The sequence below is a fragment of the Gigantopelta aegis genome, chromosome 12, assembly GCF_016097555.1.
Source record: "Gigantopelta aegis isolate Gae_Host chromosome 12, Gae_host_genome, whole genome shotgun sequence".
Taxonomy (NCBI): Eukaryota; Metazoa; Mollusca; class Gastropoda; order Neomphalida; family Peltospiridae; genus Gigantopelta; species Gigantopelta aegis.
The window spans coordinates 6,909,272-6,929,222 of record NC_054710.1 but is presented as its reverse complement, the minus strand read 5'-3'; the positions used below and the strand labels follow the sequence as shown (position 1 = coordinate 6,929,222).

The 19,951-nt window shown below is 37.7% G+C and overlaps 1 protein-coding gene across 1 annotated transcript in view; it reads left to right on the top strand.

Annotated features, from left to right (window-relative positions):
- The first annotated feature begins 1,463 nt into the window (after positions 1 to 1,463).
- The window catches only part of LOC121386621 (von Willebrand factor D and EGF domain-containing protein-like), a 68,279-nt gene continuing 49,791 nt past the window's right edge, over positions 1,464 to 19,951 (top strand). Inside the window, exons 1-2 of the mRNA XM_041517581.1 lie at positions 1,464 to 1,561; positions 18,773 to 18,976. Coding sequence (XP_041373515.1) covers positions 1,513 to 1,561; positions 18,773 to 18,976 — 253 coding nt within the window. The 5' untranslated portion in view covers positions 1,464 to 1,512. The remainder of the gene's footprint in view (positions 1,562 to 18,772; positions 18,977 to 19,951) is intronic.

Here is a 19,951-nt window from a genome sequence, read left to right as displayed (position 1 = left end):
GTAGAGAATAACTGCATGGTTACTGTCTTAAAATAACAGATCCTAGTTATATCCAGTGTGTTTCTGGTCGTCTTATTATTTGTGAGAAGCCTAAACTGGATTTTGTCTTCACGAAAAAAAAACAATTTTTGCTTAGGAAATAAAATGAAATTTAAGCTAGTACAACTACTAGAACGATTAGAAACACGTTTAATATACAGCCACTAATATTTTAAGCAGAAAAATATATTTGATATGTAATTACAATCGTTAAAAAGTCTCTGTTAGTCGATAACATGTTCAAAATTGCAGCAAACTCAGGACTGTCCCTTTAAAAATAAACCAGGTATGGAAGTCCAGGTAGGACTACGGTTCCTAAAGAAATGTAGGCCCAATAGGACCCACGGACCTGCGTTCCGTTCACACTGGGTCTCGGCGCGTCTCCTGCATATACGACCACTATTCTATAGGCGTACGGGCCTCCATTTTTTAAGGGAATGGCGTGGGGGTCAGGCTAGTTTTTGCCAGAATTTAAACGAAAATGCTCGAATCTGGATAACAACATTGATTCATATTAGTATTACTGCCAATTAGCTATAGAGGGTTGCAAACGAATCACTACACATTTTGACATTGATTACAACTAATTTTGATGACAGAATGATTGAAATACATGGTAAAAAGACCTCAAGTTAACACATTTTTCTCGAATATCTGTATCGTTTTTGCCCGAATTTGACGATTTTCTCCAGCACTAGGGGTGACATTGGCACCCTGTCTCGTACGCTTATGCCACTATGTTATCTGAAGAAGAAATATTAAAAAATATATAAATCTGTTCTTCACACATCTGGCTTGAACTAAACTCTGAAGGCATTTCCATTCCTCTTCTGTTCTAGATTCCAAAACGTCTTACAAGGAGTTCCATCCAGATTTAATTTTGAATTTTTCTAAAACATTTTCATTTCTACATACAAAGTTTTAAAATATACATACCTTGATTAAGTAATGCGAATCGATTACTTAAAAACAAAACACAACCGTCAACGCTCTCTCCCCCCCCCCCCCCCAAAAAAAACAACAACAACAACCCATCCCCCTCCCCCCCCCCCCCCAAACAAACCCCACCAACAACCACAAAACAAACACAACAACAACAAACAAACAAAAACCAAACAAACAAACAAAAAACAAACACCTACATGAAACCCCAAAACAAAAAACATGTATTGTGATGAAAAATATGGTTTTGTGTCTGTTTGTGGGTTTGTTTGTTTTCCTTGATTTTGTTGTTATTATTATTAAAATAATATTATTATTTTGGTTATTATTAAAGTGCCCACATCCTTGCGGTTCGGGCACACTACTAGGAAGTGTCACACTTCACCAGTCTGTAATTATATGCAAGTCCCGGCTCTCTGACTGGCTAGATCCCACTTTAAGATGCTGTACGATAAAATATGATATTTATACTACGGAATAATCAGAGCGCTGCTAGGCGTGTCGCAAGTAGCTTCAAGTTCTTCACAGATCATGGCGATCACTTTACTTATCGGTTTCATTTGTGTCGTCTGCTATAAAGGTAAGACATGTGCTTTAGTTTCTTGTTTTTTCCCTTTCTTGTGTTGTTTCAACTTATTTTCGTGCTTATATTCAATTAAGGTTGAAGCACACTGTCCTGGGCATACGTCTCAGCCATCTGGGCTGTCTGTGGTTTAGTGGTTTAGTGATTAGTGAGGGTATAGTGGTCTTACACCTACCCACTGAGTCATTAAAACTCGCTCTGGGTGGGAGCCGGTACCGGGCTGCGAACCCACTACCTACCAGCCTTATGTCCGATGGCTTAACCACGACACCACCAAAGCCGGTCGTTTTTTCTCGTGCGTGCGTGAATATTTGTTAATTGTCAGGGCCGGTGCAACCGGGGGAAGGTAAGGGAAAAGAAAGGAAATGTTTTATTTAACGACGCACTCAACACGTTTTATTTACGGTTATATGGCGTCAGACATATGGTTAAGAACCACACAGATATTGAGAGAGGAAACCCGGTGTCGCCACTCTTTTCGATTAGCAGCAAGGGATTTTTTTATATGCACCATCCCACAGACAGGATAGTAAATAAAACGTGTTGAGCGCATCGTTAAATAAATAATTTCCTTTCCTTTCCCTTACCTTCCCCCGATTGCACCGGCCCTGACAATTAACAAACATTCACGCACGCACAAGTAAAACATAAACTAACAGGCAAAAGAAACTTATCACTTTTAAAATAAGTTTATCTGAATTAAAGATACTGCAATAAGTTTGAAAGTAATGAGAAAACATTGGCCAAATCACACCCTGCATAACATGTGAAAACGTTCATTGTCTACTTTAGTATATTTTATTTTAATAAATATATACATGATTAATGTGTTACTAGTATACAAACTAAACTTTGAAAGTTCTACTAACACTTTATAAAACATTAATTCTGAAATAGGAAGGTACGATTGGCGATAATACGTTGTCAAGATCAAACCGGTTTTAACGAAAGACTCTAGTACCGTATCCTCAACCGAACGTTCTTTGTACAGCGCAAGATTTCCCTACAATTTGAAATCGGCAAACGCACGTGTTAACTGAAACTGACAACAGGCTGTCGTTTGTGCTTTGCCGAGCTATGGCGGCACAGGCGAGGAATCAAGCGTATACTTTTGACGATCTCCGTTCATAGCGAACACACACGAGTTTTTTAAAAGTGCATTTGAGCTTGAATTTCACATTTGTACATAATGTTATAGTATGGTAACCAGAGAATGTAACTTTAAATAAAACATGTCTTTCATGTCTTTTCTGACATGTACAGTCCTGTATGTAAGAAAGTGCACATGTAGAGAATAACTGCATGGTTACTGTCTTAAAGTAACAGACCCTAGTTATATCCAGTGTGTTTCTGGTCGTCTTAATATTTGTGAGAAGCCTAAACTGGATTTTCTCTTCACGAAAAAAACAACAATTTTTGCTTAGGAAATAAAATGAAATTTAAGCTAGTACAACTACTAGAACGATTAGAAACACGTTTATTATACAGCCACTAATATTTTAAGCAGAAAAATATATTTGATATGTAATTACAATCGTTAAAAAGTCTCTGTTAGTCGATAACATGTTCAAAATTGCAGCAAACTCAGGAATGTCCCTTTAAAAATAAACCAGGTATGGAAGTCCAGGTAGGACTACGGTTCCTAAAGAAATGTAGGCTCGATAGGACCCACGGACCTGCGTTCCTTTCACACCGGGTCTCGGCGCATCTTCTGCATATAAGACCACTATTCTATAGGCGTATGGGCCTCCATTTTTTAAGGGGATGGGGTGGGGGTCAGGCTAGTTTTTGCCCGAATTTAAACGAAAATGCTCGAATCTGGATAACAACATTGATTCATATTAGTATTACTGCCAATTAGCTATAGAGGGTTGCAAACGAATCACTACACATTTTGACATTGATTACAACTAATTTTGATAACAGAATGATTGAAATACATGGTAAAAAGACCTCAAGTTTACACATTTTGCTCGAATATCTGTATCGTTTTTGCCCCAATTTGACGATTTTCTCCAGCAATAGGGGTGAAATTGGGACCCTGTCTCGCACGCTTATGCCACTATGTTATCTGAAGAAGAAATAGTAAAAATATATAAATCTGTTCTTCACACACCTGGCTTGAACTAAACTCTGAAGACATTTCCATTCCTCTTCTGTTCTAGATTCCAAAACCTCTTACAAGGAGTTCCATCCAGATTTAATTTTGAATTTTTCTAAAACATTTTCATTTCTACATACAAAGTTTTAAAATATACATACCTTGATTAAGTAATGCGAATCGATTACTTAAAAACAAAACAGAACCGTCAACGCTCTGCCCTCCCCCCAAAAAACCCCACCAGAAAACAAACACAACAACAACAAACAAAGAAAAACCAGAAGAAAAAAAAACCTACATGAAACCCCAAAACAAAAAAACATGTATTGTGATGAAAAAGCTGGTTTTTTGTCTGTTTGTTTTCCTTGATTTTGTTGTTGTTATTATTATTATTTTGGTTATTATTATAATTATTTTGTTTTATTTTATTTGTGTTTTTGTTTTGTTGTGGTTTTTGTGGGATTTTGTTTTTAGGTGGGTAGGGGTGTTTCGGGGTTGTGTTTTAAATACCCCTGCATCGTTGCATTGTTCTCATGAGAAATATATTTTTATTTGATTTACTCCATGACGCATGTGATGGTATGAGTAACAGGTTACTAGGAAGTGTCACACTTCACCAGTCTGTAATTATAAGTCCCGGCTCCCTGATTGGCTAGATCCCACTTTTAGATGGTGTACGACAAAAGTATGATATTTATACCACCGAACAACCAGAGCGCCGCTAGGCGTGTCGCAAGTAGATTCAAGTTCTTCACAGATCATGGCGATCTCTTTACTTATCGTTTTCATTTGTGTCGTCTGCTATAAAGGTAAACTGTAATTTCTTGTTTTTTGTCTTTCTTGTGTTGTTTCAACTTATTTTCGTGCTTATATCCAATTAAGGTTCAAGCACACTGTCCTGGGCATACGTCTCAGCCATCTGGGCTGTCTGTGGTTTAGTGGTTTAGTGATTAGTGAGGGTGTAGTGGTCTTACACCTACCCACTGAGTCATTAAAACTCGCTCTGGGTGGGAGCCGGTACCGGGCTGCGAACCCACTACCTACCAGCCTTATATCCGATGGCTTAACCACGACACCATCGAAGCCGGTCGTTTTTTCTCGTGCGTTAACACGTCTCCTCATGGATGTCGTCAGTCGCCGGATGACGTCAGAATTATCCTTCCTTCCATCTGCTGTTGGATGTCTAACATTTGGTAATTTTGACATACAATCTTAGAGAGGAATCGGGTGCATGTGCAGGGGGAGGATATTGGAGGTCGAAACCCTTACTTGCCCAAGCTTAAACAAAAATTGAAATGTATTTTCTGAGGGAGCATGACCACACAGATATTGAGAGAGAAAACCCGCTGTCGCCACTCTTTTCGATTAACAGCAAGGGATTTTTTATATGCACCATCCCACAGACAGGATAGTAAATAAAACGTGTTGAGCGCGTCGTTAAATAAATCATTTCCTTTTCTTTCCCTTGCCTCCCCCCGGTTGCACCGGCCCTGACAATTAAATATTCACGCACACACAAGTAAAACAGAACATGAAATAAAGCTTAACAGAGACAGACATATTTGCTCTACTATGTCACTAGAGCACACTGATTTATTAACCATCCGTTATTGGATGTCAAACGTTTGTTAATTCTGACATATAGTCTCAGAGAGGAAATCTGCTACATTTTATTTCCATTAGTAGCAAGTGATATTTTATGTGCGCCATCCCACAGACAGGATAGCACATACCACGGCAGTTAGGAAAATAAAGTAAAATTTGTTTTGTTTAACCTCACCACTAGAACACATTAATTTATTAATAATCGGTTATCAACTGGGTGTCAAACGTTTGATAATTCTGACAGTTTTAGAGAAGAAACCTGTTACATTCGTCTTCCTTTAGTAGCAAGGGGTCTTTTAGGTCCACCATCCATTGCTGTGTGAAAATAAGGCATAATACAATGGTTTCTTTTTAGCGGTCTTGTGTTTTTGTGACATCTTTTCATACCTGTAACAAACTAAATGAACTATATTGAATTTTGGAGATCGACAAACAGGTCATAAAACCCGGTACAAAAATAAATCTTGAGAGTTATGTCATTTTTAAAAGAGGAAATGATGTTTTTCAAAACGCAAACTGTTTGTTTATTAAAAAGACCGATATGTCGCCTGCAAATCCATGTGCTTATAATGTTTGTATACGCGTCTGCATGTTTAATGCACCAGTAATGTCAGCTACCAGGAGTGTAACACGAATCCTTTGTTTAGGTATCCTTACCTATTTTTATTGTCTGATCTTTCAAGTCTTTCTCTATTTCACTGGAGTGATAGCAGCTTGAGATGGAGGATCATCATAATATATATATATATATATATATATATATATATATATATATATATATATATACATATATGTTACAGTCAGTCTGTGAAATCAGTCATTACGCGTAATGCCTAAAAAATCAGTCACTTCGCGAAGTTCCTGTGACCACCAGGCAATACGCGAAATGACTGAAAATCCAAGGCATTACACGAAATGACTGAAAATCATGACCAGACATTACACAGAATGACTAAAGTGATTCACGTCTTATTACTGACACTTGTATACAGGCTTTTGGTCTTAAAAGTTGATAAGTTGAACAAACAAGGATAACTTTATTGATTGTATGATTTAAAATACTACTTAACATGAATTATTTATTCATACACACACAGGCACGCACACACGCATACATGTATGTATGTATGTATGTATGTATATGTATATACATGTGTATGTGTTTGTTTGTGTGTGTGTGTGTGTATGTATATATATATATATATATATATATATATATATATATATATATATATATATATATATATATACAGACACACACGCACGCATACGCATACATGCATGTATGTATATATATATATATATATATATATATATGTATATATATATATATGTATATGTATATGTATATGTATGTATGTATGTATGTATATCGTTGGCTCGACCTCGGAAGGGTCGATTACACCGGAACGCTCGAACCAAAAACGAAGTCCCGAGTTTTTTGTCCGGTAAACCCTTATATTAACTGATGATGGGTCGAATACGTCCAGAGTCGACTATAAGCCTTCGCTCGAACTAAATTATCGGTCCCGTCTGTGTTAGTAGCTATATGCACCGGCCTCGGTGGCGTCGTGGCAGGCCATCGGTCTACAGGCTGGTAGGTACTGGGTTCGGATCCCAGTCGAGGCATGGGATTTTTAATCCAGATACCGACTCCAAACCCTGAGTGAGTGCTCCGCAAGGCTCAATGGGTAGGTGTAAACCACTTGCACCGACCAGTGATCCATAACTGGTTCAACAAAGGCCATGGTTTGTGCTATCCTGCCAGTGGGAAGCGCAAATAAAAGATCCCTTGCTGCCTATCAGAAGAGTAGCCCATGTAGTGGCGACAGCAGGTTTCCTCTCAAAATCTGTGTGGTCCTGAACCATATGTCTGACACCATATAACCGTAAATAAAATGTGTATAGTGCGTCGTTAAATAAAACACTTCTTTTTTTATTAGCTGTATTTCCCTCGAACGGGTGATACATCAAATATCAAATGGAAAACCACCAAAAAGGACCAACAATTGCCGCACTTGCGCAGTTGGTTATTACAACCTTTGGATTATAATAATTTAGGCGGAACGAGTAATAGATGGATCAGAGAATCGCGACAATAGCCAAGCAATCCTTTCTTTGCCATACCTGTCATGTTGTGTGTTCAGCCAGCAGCTTTCGGTAAAAGTCCTTTAAGTACAGCTAGTGTCTCGGTGCCTTTTCGATGAACCGTGATACCAATCAAACAATTGGCCTCGGCGGGAAGCGTTACTCTGAACACGTCTACCAGACCAGTTTTCAATGAAACTAGGGGCGGGGTACTCAGCTGTCATCACTTCAGCAACCACACATTGAAGTTTGCAGTTACCAAAATAATATGACAATAGGTCGTTTCGCCCTTATTACTAATTCACCCTAGTCGTTTTGAACAGGGTTGATTCGTACCTCTAACCGAGTCGTTTCACCCCATGTTTCGATTCACGTTAATTTTTGTGATTATTATTATTGTTTTTAATTGAACATAATATCCGAGTGTTAAAGAATAAATAAGAGCCAACCAACCAAAACTGTATTTAGCTTTGATAATCCAAAAATGAAAATGAACTGATTTTCTTGTTTGTGTAAATACAATTTAATTAATTGCAATAAATTGTTTTGCGTTTGTTCTACTTAATTATATTTCCATATAGACCCTTCCCATAATAGGGGCGCTTTACATGTGGCTAGAATTGGAACCACTGATGTTTGACGTCAGTAGGGGTTACATGTGTACAGAAATTAAATACGATCACAAAGAATGTTTTCCATGCGGAGCACTCACTCAGGGTTTGGAGTCGGTATCTGGATTAAAAAACCATGCCTCGACTGGGATCCGAACCCAGTACCCACCAGCCTGGAGACCGATGGCTTAACCACTGCGCCACCGAGGCCGGTAGGTAAATTGAAAGTAGCATCATCAAGACATGTTCTAGTTCAGTTCAGTTCAACCAAGCTGTCCTGGGCACACATCTCAGTGTTCTAGCATTTAAAACCCCCCAGCAAAAACACATATGGATGCACAATTCCTGAACCTAGTCTAAGTTGTTTGTGATGGCATCGTGGGTTAGGTAAGTTCTGTCTTGTATCACTCTCTACCGCTTGAATCGTTAGTGAAACAATGTTAAAACGTAATATACAAACATGAAAGTCTAAACATACCAAACGTAAGTTTCACTTCCTTATTTTATCACCATATCATTTATCAGTGATATTCTACATGAACGCGATGACGTACATGTTTATGTGTGTATGTGTGTGCGTGTCACGGTGTATAAATGTATGTAGAACTATTGTATGTGTGCGCGCGCGCGCGCGCGCAATGAATATTATTCGACAAATTAATGTTACAAACTTGTATTTTATTTATATTATTACCGGTGTATGTGACCATCTAAAGTGTTACTACAGCATATATCTGTATACACGAACACTAGATCGCCGTATATTGCATTAGTGACCGAAACGGTTTGGGGCCGAACATGTACTGGGGCCGAAACATCCTGACACCTATCTAATTTAACTTTCTAACTAATGTTACGGAAATATCCGATGTTGGCCAATTCCGGGACAGGAGCGGGAGGATAAGTTTGAGGTGGATGGAATTTGGAAAAATTTTGCAAAGTTGGGAATAACCATGTCCGGATAAAATTAAGGCCAAAAAAAACCTTTGACTGCTCATCCAAAGTTGAAGGTGATTGGAGCAATTTAGACGGACTGCCAAAAATAAAGGGTGCCAGACTGTTTACCAAAAAATAAACAACATTTTTTAAATGGCGGCCAAGTCTGACTAAGTTCATACTCACGGAGGTGAAGGAGGTTGGTAGGTGGGCGCCGCCTAAGGTGTGCCGATGAAGTCTGTGACGTCAAGTTGCGGGTACGCGGAGCCGCTAAAGTTGTGGCGATGGGACGGTAGTCTTTCCCCGAGATGGTCTTCAAGACGCGGTGTAAAGTCGCGTTGTGCATCTCTTGAAGTAGTAGGCCTTGGTGATAAAATCCGGTCCGGCGGATGGTGACGCACACTGTGTTTCGTCCCTCCTGCAGCTTGACGCGGTGAAAAGCAAAGTCCCCCTCAGCACGGCCCGTTGGTAAGTGCTGGTAGGCCTCGTGCTTGGGCATGCTGATGAGTTTGCGGACGTCCTCTATGTTCAGCTTGACAAGTTGAGCGTAGCGCTGTTGGAGACGGCCGGCCTGCAGTGACCACTGCTCAACGTGTTCAATGTCTGGTTTCGGCGGCTGTGACGGTTGGCTTGGTTTGGCTTGGTAGCCACTCGGGGGGAGTGGTTGCTTTCCGCTTCACAACAGCTGTCTGAACGGGCCTGCGTCTGAACGGGTGTCGCCTGTAAAATCGGCGACACAGACGAAAACGCTGAAGTAGGGGCCGGTGGAGTTGGTCGCTGGTACGGCGTGTCACAGATGGCTGTGTTCAAGTCGTCCTGGTCCATTGTGGGTGAAGCTGGAGCATCCGAGGCTGGCGTCTCTTCCGATTCAGTCTTCTTCCTCGGGTGGGCGGCGTTGGGCGACAAAACAGAAGGAGCCGCTGCCGGCAGTTTAGCCACCGGTGTTGCCCCCACCCCCACCCCCTACCCCTGCGTCGCCCCTGGCGCACGTCTCCTCTTCCTCCATTATCCCTTCTTCTGTACTCAGTCGCCGTACAGCAAGGTCACGGTCGCTCGTGACCCGGTGTACGCGATTCGGTACTCCAACAAGACTCCATAAGTTTCGATCAGTCCCCTCCCCCCCAGGTGGGGTGGGTAATTGCAGCGAACAAAGGCGCACGTCCTGACGCATTGCAATACAAAACTAGAGTGGCAAGTGTAGAATGTCAAGCTAGGAACAGAGCAGGTGCGTGCGCAGGGGGGTGGGGGTGGTTTGGGGGTCGACCACCCCCCCCCTCCCCTGCTCAAGGCGAAATTTTTTTTCTCAGAAAGCAGCTCGGCTAGCCAGCAGAAAACACCTCAGAATAGCACTAGAAGGGGTCAATTTTTCAAAATGTTCGGGGGGAGGGCCAGACACCTCGACCCCCCCCCCTGTAAACTTTCCTGCGCACGCCCCTGCAGTTTCTGCAAGAATCGAATGAAATTACCGAGGCCGGTACTGACGTCCATTGACAGCCTTTTATACTTTTTCTTAGTACCGCGTGACGTCATAACAGCCAATCAGAAATTACGTCACGCTAGGAAGAGATCTACCTTTACAAAATAAATATCATTTCATTTAATAATTACGTTATGCACACAATTGCTCAATAAGTAAAGTAATTGCTTTTTATTCCAGCTTCCGTTTGGAATTTACAGTTTGTAAATGCACACTCTAAATCCTGAGAAACTTCAACTTTTATAAATACGTCAGTTTAGCCCATAGCAAAAGCATTACAAACTTGAAATAATTAATACTGGACATTTCTAAAGTGCATAAACATAAAACTAACATTTCTTAATTGCTTTTTTAGTGTAAAATTAGCGTAAAACAATTTCACAGAAAAAGCCTTTAGAATATTTATAAAAATGATATTATTGACCAGACACAGAAACACGGACGAACCACACCCCCATCCCCCACGCTGAAGCAAATGGACCGCTTTCAGAACTAAAACATGCAGGTTTATACATATGGATATAGTTCCTAAAAGCACTAATATTACAGTAATTAGTTTTACAGTTATTATCTCAATTAATAAATAAAATGATTTGCCATAATGTACAAACAATATTAAGACACGTTTAACTAAGAAAATAGCTAATCGATCGTACAAGTTTTGGAAGAAAATAAACTTTACTGAAGGGCAAGGTCAGTCCCGGCAGCCATGTTAAAACAGTCGATTAAACGGAAATGTATCCCAGGTTTATTTATGAGCCCATTGGATGTTTTCAGTGTGTAAGTACACACACTTTGCAATTATGGAAATATTTACATCAATAATATTAATGTCAACGTTGTGTCATAGTTTTTATATGCACAGGAATTTGGGAACTAAAGTCGAAGACCGCAAGTTGTAGCGACCACCAAGCAAAGGGCCGCAACTCTATACGCGTTTTATCATTTCGCCAAAAACGCGACCCCAAATGGCCTCAGACCACAATTAATTTCGCTATATGTTTCTATATAGCCTTAGTGGCTATAACATTTTTATTAATATCAGCAGGCCCGTGAAGTTTTGTATGTACCTTTGCCTGCATGGGGGACACATACCCTGAAAAGGACAACCCCTGTTGTCCAGCTCTTTCTCCCAGCATATTGGTTTAAACAGACACACCCTCTAAACCAGGCCGGAGTACACCCATTTTACACAAAAAGCACTACTTTTGCATGGGCCGGAATTACCACAAACAAGTCTTCAATGTCAACAAGTTACACATGTTTACAAACTACATGCTATCCCCTGTCACTTCAGTCAAACAGTTGCCACTTCATAGCTGTCTGCCATGAAATAATCACAGTCAAACAGCAGACTACTTGCGCGGTCAAACTTCCGGATTTTGGACAACCAAATGGGAAGATAACTGTAATCTGAGGCCAAATACCTACATGTCGATTACGACTTTACGGTCATTAACGACAGACTTAATAGTTAGAAATCGGTAGTTTTCGTAAACTAGAATGATGAATAAATTTGTTTACGTGACTCTAGCGCCTTAGTTGCAAATCAAAAGTGGTAAAATAATGTTCCCAAATATAAGTTATAAATTTGTAACCCTTTATCAGCCATAAACACCGTTTATATGTATATGTTATTATGTGCAATATTTTAAAGAACCGATTTATGTCATTAACATAAATTTAAACCACCGGAAGTAAAATAATTGATTTATTAAAATAATTATGATTTTTATATAAAGGGACATAACTTGAAATTCTCGCCATTAATTTTAAGATTGTTTCTTTCATTAGCGCACACAGAATCTCAAACTTGCATACATATTGCTATTATAAACAAGACTGATTGATGTCCAAAATAAAATAAATAAATTGCAAAAATTATTTAATGAGCATAAATCATTTTCAGTCTAGATTTTGCCTCATACTTGACTATTGTCCGAACCAAATTGTTAACAACTACGAAATATTACTCTCCTACCTTTAATTGCTGTTAGATTTCCTCCAAAGTTTGTCCAGACACAAATCTTGAAAAAACCATTACAATGACACAGATTCCACATACCAGATGATAACCATGTCACCTATATCGACTTCGCTGAGAGCGCATAGGGAAAAAAGCATGTAATTTTGTATCAGCTGCCATTTTGACTTTTTATGGAATATTCTTCAAGAGGGGTGAAAGGATAGGACTTAATCTAATAACGTCATAACATGTTGTAATATAAAAGCAAACGTGATGACGTCATATTATTATTATTTTTTAAAATTATTATTATTATTATTTTAATGATACCACTAGAGATCATCGATTTCATATTAATTGTGTCACATACTTTGGAGGCTTTCACCCCTCTTGAAGAGTATTCCATAAAGAAGCAAGATGGCAGACGGCAGAAAACTGCATGTATTTTTCCCTATGCAATCTCAGCAAAGACAATATCGGCGACATCGTTGCAGTCCCGTGTGTGGAATCTGTATATTTGTAGTGGTTTTTTTGCGATTTGTGTCTGGACAAACTTTGGAGGAAATCTAACGGCAATTAAAGGTAGGACAGTAATTTTTCGTAGTTGTTAACAATTTGGTTCGGACAATAAATACAGTTATGGGCCAAATGTTTTCAGTCTGACAGTTGTAAACCAAAAATATAAATGTAATACATAAACATGACAATTTGGTACATTTACAATGTGAAAATGAAAGACAAATATGTACTTAAGATATACATTAAATAAAGATATTGCAATTTGTTCACATACATGTATGAATATTTATAGTTCACATTTATTTACCTATAATTGTCAAATTAATTTTCTCCAACAGCCCATAACGACTCCATACTAACGTCTCTTGATCTAGTTGGTTTGTTAACGTCATAATAAAACGTTTAACGTTTAGTTAACAATGTTTATCGTCAGTTCAGTATATTGGCATTAAAATTAAAATGCTAACACTTGGCAGGAACAACATATGTACTGTGGCCAGAAGGAATGATGGTTAATTAGTTTTAAAGCTAATGTCCACTATTAAAGCATAATAAAATTGCACTTTTCTGTATGTCATATTAAACATACTCTACACCAAATCATTGTTTACCTTGCCTGGGTTTTTGCCACAGGGTACAGAGGAGGCCCCTGCGCGTGCTGTAACCTGTGATGCAGAGGTGTAACATTCTCTTTGAGAATGGCCAATACAGCACAATTGAAATTTTGAGTAAAAGTCAGTATCTATCTGTGATATTTGTATTTTTGCACAGTTCTTTACACTGTTTTTATTTAAATCTTGAATTTTTATATTGATTTTGATCATCACTTTATTTGTTTGCATTACCATAGTTTGACACCCAGTAGCCGATGTATTTTCGTTCAGGGTACGGAGGGTAAAATTACATGTATGTAATCTCGGAAATTAATGGATATATTTTGTTTTAATTTTTATACAGATTTTAGTAAGTTAATTGCTGCATTAAATAAAATGTCCAATAAAACAGCATTTCAAACCCATAACCACCCAATATATATTTATATATATTTAGTTTTTATTACATACCCTCGTATTATGTTCTGGCAGAAAGGTTGCTACCTTTGGCAGAGGTTGAAACAATTGGTCGTCTAATTTTCGACTGTTACCATAAAATAATATAATTAATCACTTTTGGCATCTAACAATTTAAAGCAAAATTTACAATAGTTACCACTTAGAATAAGCATCATAATATTATTTTGTTTTGTTTTACCTGTAATATATTTTCACCAGGACTTCTTCCTCCATAAATGATTAAAGAAAATAACACTGAATATATTATTTTTGTTTTATTCCAATATATAATAACAAATATAAAAGGAACTGGCTCTTAATATCAGCCTCTACATATTGTCTACATTTGTACAGGCCTGTAGGAACCATATTTTAAGTGTGTGTGTGTGGGGGGGGGGGGGGGGGGGGGATACAGTCTCTAGTGAGGGATACAAACTATCATCTTTATTTATGTGGAGTAGTGAAAATTTAAAACATACATTTTTGTTCTCGTGTGGGATGGAGAACAAGTCCCTAGGCCCGCCCCTCCCCCACCTCACCCCGCCCCAGTTCCTATGGGCCTGATGTATTTTATATTAATAAATACAAAGACTACACAATGATATTGTCTATAGGACATATTAGTTGTAAAGTGATTGTCAGTATGTGACAACATTATAATATTTTCCAACATTTCTGTGTTTCTGTGCCCGGCTGTGGACCGTTTTGGCAGATGGATAACACATTTGCTTAATAATTAAAAATACACGGTTTTACCAAACACATTAAAACTTGATGATAACTAGTTAAGATAACACAGAAAAGTGTGCTAATTTTAGTTTTTTGTTAAATTATTATATCTTGCTTCGGTGAGAAGGGGACGCTTTTTTGCAAATTTGCGAAATTGGCCTCTTGAATATCCATTGACGAGTCATGTTTACATTTACGCTGAACAAGATTTATGATGAAATATTATTACGTTTTGTGTGTTTGTCTTCTAATTAGGTCCATTTGCTTCAGTTTACATTACAAAAGTCATAAAAAAAAGTATGCAAGACCAAAACACGGAGGTCAAGCATTAAATTAACACATTTAGCGATCGTAATATACTAATATCCCATAAATAAATTACGGCAACTATTTAGAAACATAGTTTTTATACACTATACCAGCCTCGGTGGCGTCGTGGTTAGGCCGTCTGTCTACAGGCTGGTAGGTACTGGGTTCGGATCCCGGTCGAGGCATGGGATTTTTAATCCAGATACCGGACTCCAAACCCCGAGTGAGTGCTCCACAAGGCTCAATGGGTAGGTGTAAACCACTTGCAACGACCAGTGATCCATAACTGGTTCAACAAAGGCCATGGTTTGTGCTATCCTGCCTGTGGGAAGCACAAATAAAAGATCCCTTGTTGCTAATCGGAAAGAGTAGTCCATGTAGCGGCCACAGCGGGATTCCTCTCAAAATCTGTTTGGTCCTTAACCATATGACTGACGCCATATAACTGTAAATAAAATGTGTTGAGTGCGTCGTTAAATAAAATATTTCTTTCTTTCATACACTATAAACATATTATTTTGAAATACAACTAAATGTAGATCGCATTGTCCATCCAAACGATCGCTAATAACAATGGTTACGCAATTTCGTTTTTGTCTATAGTGCTCGACACGACAAACTGCACTACTAAGAATTTCATTAAACAATAACTATAATAAATGGCACAGTTCCAGACATTACAGAATACAAGCAAATATGCAAATAATTACTACTAAATGTAAAAATAAATATTCTCTTTTGTCCAATATTAAAATTACTTGAGAAAAGTCCATATCACAGCACACAGTTGAGAAAATTGTTGGGACAGCCATGACAATATATATATATTATATATATATATTTATATATATACAGTCAAACGTCGATAACTCGATCTTAAAGGGGAAGAGGACATAGTTCAAGTTTTCGAAATTAGTATATAAGAATTCAAATTTGAAACTGCATTGCAGCTGCTTTATTTCGCTTAATATTGTAAGAAGCGTGCACTTCGCTGCCTACCTCTGAACTCTAAAAACTATGCATCCCCAGTTATAGGGCGAATTAATATAATATATCAGTCACCTCACCCCACCCCACCCCAGCTGTTGGCATCTTCGACGCCTGTCGCACATTAATTTTGTGTATATTGTAAAAGTAAGTAAATAAAACGAAAAGTATCACCCAGATGAATTTGAAATATATGCTTGGGCATATAGGCTACATGTATTTATTGACAGAACAAAAGTGAAAAAAGAAGGCTTTTAGATACATATATAAATAATAAAAAGTAACGTTGACATATTTTACAGATGTCAAAACATGGCGGAACATAACTAAGAAATAAAACACTGAATGCCGAATAACACTATAAGAACATATGTTTTACAAAAAATTATTTATGCTTCGCACCTCTACTTTCTTTCTCCAATCTGGCCAGCCTCTATCCATTTTTGGGCCCTACGCAAGATTGCTTGGATGACAAAAAAGCAGAACCTTTTAAAACCGATCTGGCAAACCCTACATTACCGGGTCCTATCTTCCCCAGATTGCTCGATCTTTGATGTATCAATTTTTAACGTAACTAAATCACTGGCAATTGATAAACATTAACTGATCCATAAATAGAAAAGCTAAACTTTGACACGATTCACACCTTTGAGAGCAAAAACAAACAGCGCTAACAATTATTACAAATGCTCTGTAATTAAGTATTATACGTAGCGAGGCTCTCCACCACGGACGAACACCGACTACCAAACAGGATCATTTCGTTCCGCTTAGTCGGTGATCTATTATTCTGTAATTATCACCCTAATCCTCGACAGCCAAACCACCCAAGATAGGCGCACTTTTTTGTTTGACATGATTGACAATACATTCGTCTTTAAAATACTATTGACAACGACAGTTTGATCAATCTACACGCATCGAGTTTTAGAGGTGCATACTCTATTAAATCTTTATGGCGGGTCCAAAGAATTAGGTTGAGAGATCGAGGTTATCGAGTTTTCGAAGTTTAAGTTTTCGAAGGTCGTTATTACTAGTTTGTATAGCAACTCGGCCGGGACCGTCGCTTCAGATTGAGAGATCGAAGTTTTTGAGAGATCAAAGGTGGAGTGATCGAAGTTTGACTGTATATAATATATATATATTGTGACGACCGAGCATCTAAATGTCTTGTGAATGGCTAGTAATAAACTCCCAAATAACTATAGACGGTAAAGATGACACAACAAGTTTGTAGGCCTAAAGTTCAATCCTTTATTCTGTACCAACAAGGGTAAATAGTTTTCCAACAGTTTCAATAACATGCTTCTTGCACTTCACTGTATTATTTGTATATCAACCAGTATTTGCTATCAACAAGCACTTTTAGATCATACACATTGACCAATATGTCACTAAATGTTACTAACTACTAAGAACTAACATTGTCTAATGTCTAACTAACATTAATTAAGGTAAGTAGTATTCAGATTACCTATTTTATCATTAAACTACATTATGCTACTACACAAATATTTCCATTGTAACTAAATATCTACTTCTAGATTTACTTGTACTGTAACTTCAGATGTGCTAGTTTAATATATTGCTTTATCTTTAATACTAGGCCTACAGTTCACTACACTATCTCTAGGGGCGAGACGTAGCCCAGTGGTGTGTGTGCACGTGTGTGTGTGTGTGTGTGTGTGTGTGTGCACGTGCTGTGCATGTATAGATATGTATGTATCTTTGTCTTCTTTTTTTTTTTTTTTACATCTATTCACTGTATTAAGAAAAAGGGCCTTTCATGCAGTATTATTTGTATTTTTGTTTGTTACAAGATATTTTTCTTCTCTAGTAATACACATTTGGTAAATGGGGTGGTTGACCGAACACAGCACATATTATGGAGGTGGGATTCGTAACAGAGTGCATCAGTTTGAGAACTGTGTACTACTGCTTAGTATGACGTGTCTGGTGTATTTCGACATGTGGCTCTGTTAGTGTAATGTGTTATCAATATATTTTAATGCGTTCATATATTTAAATAAATTTACTTAGAACTATAAACATCAACAATAAGTATGAGAAATCCACATTGATTAATATATACCTTTTTCTGTTGGTTATTAAGAAAAATAATTGAGTAAGGTTCAAACATTGTACAGCTGCCAGTCTGGCAGTGAGAAAATATAGCACATGTTCTATGTCTTCTGTTGCCAGATCTGTAGTTCACGCCAGCTCAGATGCGGTATGTTTTGCAACATTCGATTCAGTGCGTTTCATTTTTTGACTGGTACCGTACTGGTCAGACCAAGAACCGGTGGTGTTTAGATACCATTTACGAGTTGTTTTAAAATTTATCTAATGAGTGAAAGCAAGTTTGATACGCTTTTAAACAACGAGTTGTGAGATAAATGGTATCTAACAAACACGAATGTATTACTCTATTTCTTATATATCCTCAAAAACCAGGTTTTAAGCCAATTTTAGCATCTTTTTCGACTAAAAGTTATTTACAGCTGTTGCACTTGTAGCTAACTTACGTGTCACAGACACATGATTGTAAGGTTAACTTATACGTCACAGTCTAATCGATTTCCATCGAGCTGTTTTTTTATTGGACGTATGGCATTGCATGGTGACCTGGTCATCACCTAGGAGCAGCCAGTCTTGAAATTGTTCACACATGTACATGTGTTAACAAGTATGTGTAATCATAAATAGCACATGGTGTTCTCACCAACAGGTATGTAATAAATTATAATAAAATACATCTTCTTTGCAAATATATCTATGTTAAACGACAAAATAATTCTATTCACAATTAACAATTGTGTTTTTATTAGTTTCCCTTGCAGGTGATCCTTGTGAAAATTTCAAGGTATTTCCCAACGAAATTCTGCGAAACACGAGCTATGAATCGGGAAGTTCGGGACGTATCAGTGATCAATACATTACAGAAGACTGGTATGGCAGCTTGAAGGAATTTCCAACAGACCCGCCAGGAGTCAACAAATGCGGAACCAGTTTTCCGGTGTGGGCTAAAGAAGGTGAATGTTTGAAATATATCATTCTGTAAATCAAGCAAACAATTATCCACTAGTTTAAAGAGACAGACTCTAGTTTTTAAACACTACAGCATATTGTTCACTATTAGAGCCGTTTATGATCACTGAAATCAAACATTACTTATATTTTATTGTTTAGGATATATATCCATTTCCATACAACCGAAGTGTTTCTGGTCATCCTGATGTTTGTAGTACCAATTTTTTTTTAAACACTACAGCATATTGTTCACTATTCAGTTTTCGCGATTTAAAAGTTTTGGGCAGTATCCCAGTTGGATACTAACATTTTAAAATCTGGTATCCCACCTGAGAATTTAGTATCCCACTTAAATGAAATTCATAAATAACATCGTAACACACTTGGATGACACTGTTTTTGCCCTGCCTATGCTACACTGATATCACAATCGAAATAGCAGAATTCACAGTCAAACGAATTGGGCAAACAGATTTGCTTCATCCATTTTGGTGTAATACTGACATAAATTAGTATTAAGCAGTAATTTATAAGTGTTCTCAACATTACTAATGATGAACCTACGTATTGTATACATTTTCTGCAAACGTGGAATCAATATTTTAAATAAAATTTGAAGGGAGGAAACATCCAACAAAAACAACAGCAACTTAGCGGTTCCCCGTCTATTGCTGCACTTCGAGTAAGATTTAGGGAAAATATTGTTATGGCGTAGCATTAGACTGGGTATGAGCTCGAAAATACTGTTACTTAACTCATTACCACATAGAGCCCTGTTATCTGCTAGCAGCTAAGCCCCATGACCTAATTAGGCTCTGCAGGTAACATCTCCATAGACAATATGCACAATTAGAAGAAATTATCACACAACAAAGGAAATCAATTATAACTTTTTATATATACATCATAGAAAAAAAGTAAAATAATAACTTTTGTGCAGAAAAACATGAATCTTTTTTAAATGTTACTTACATTAT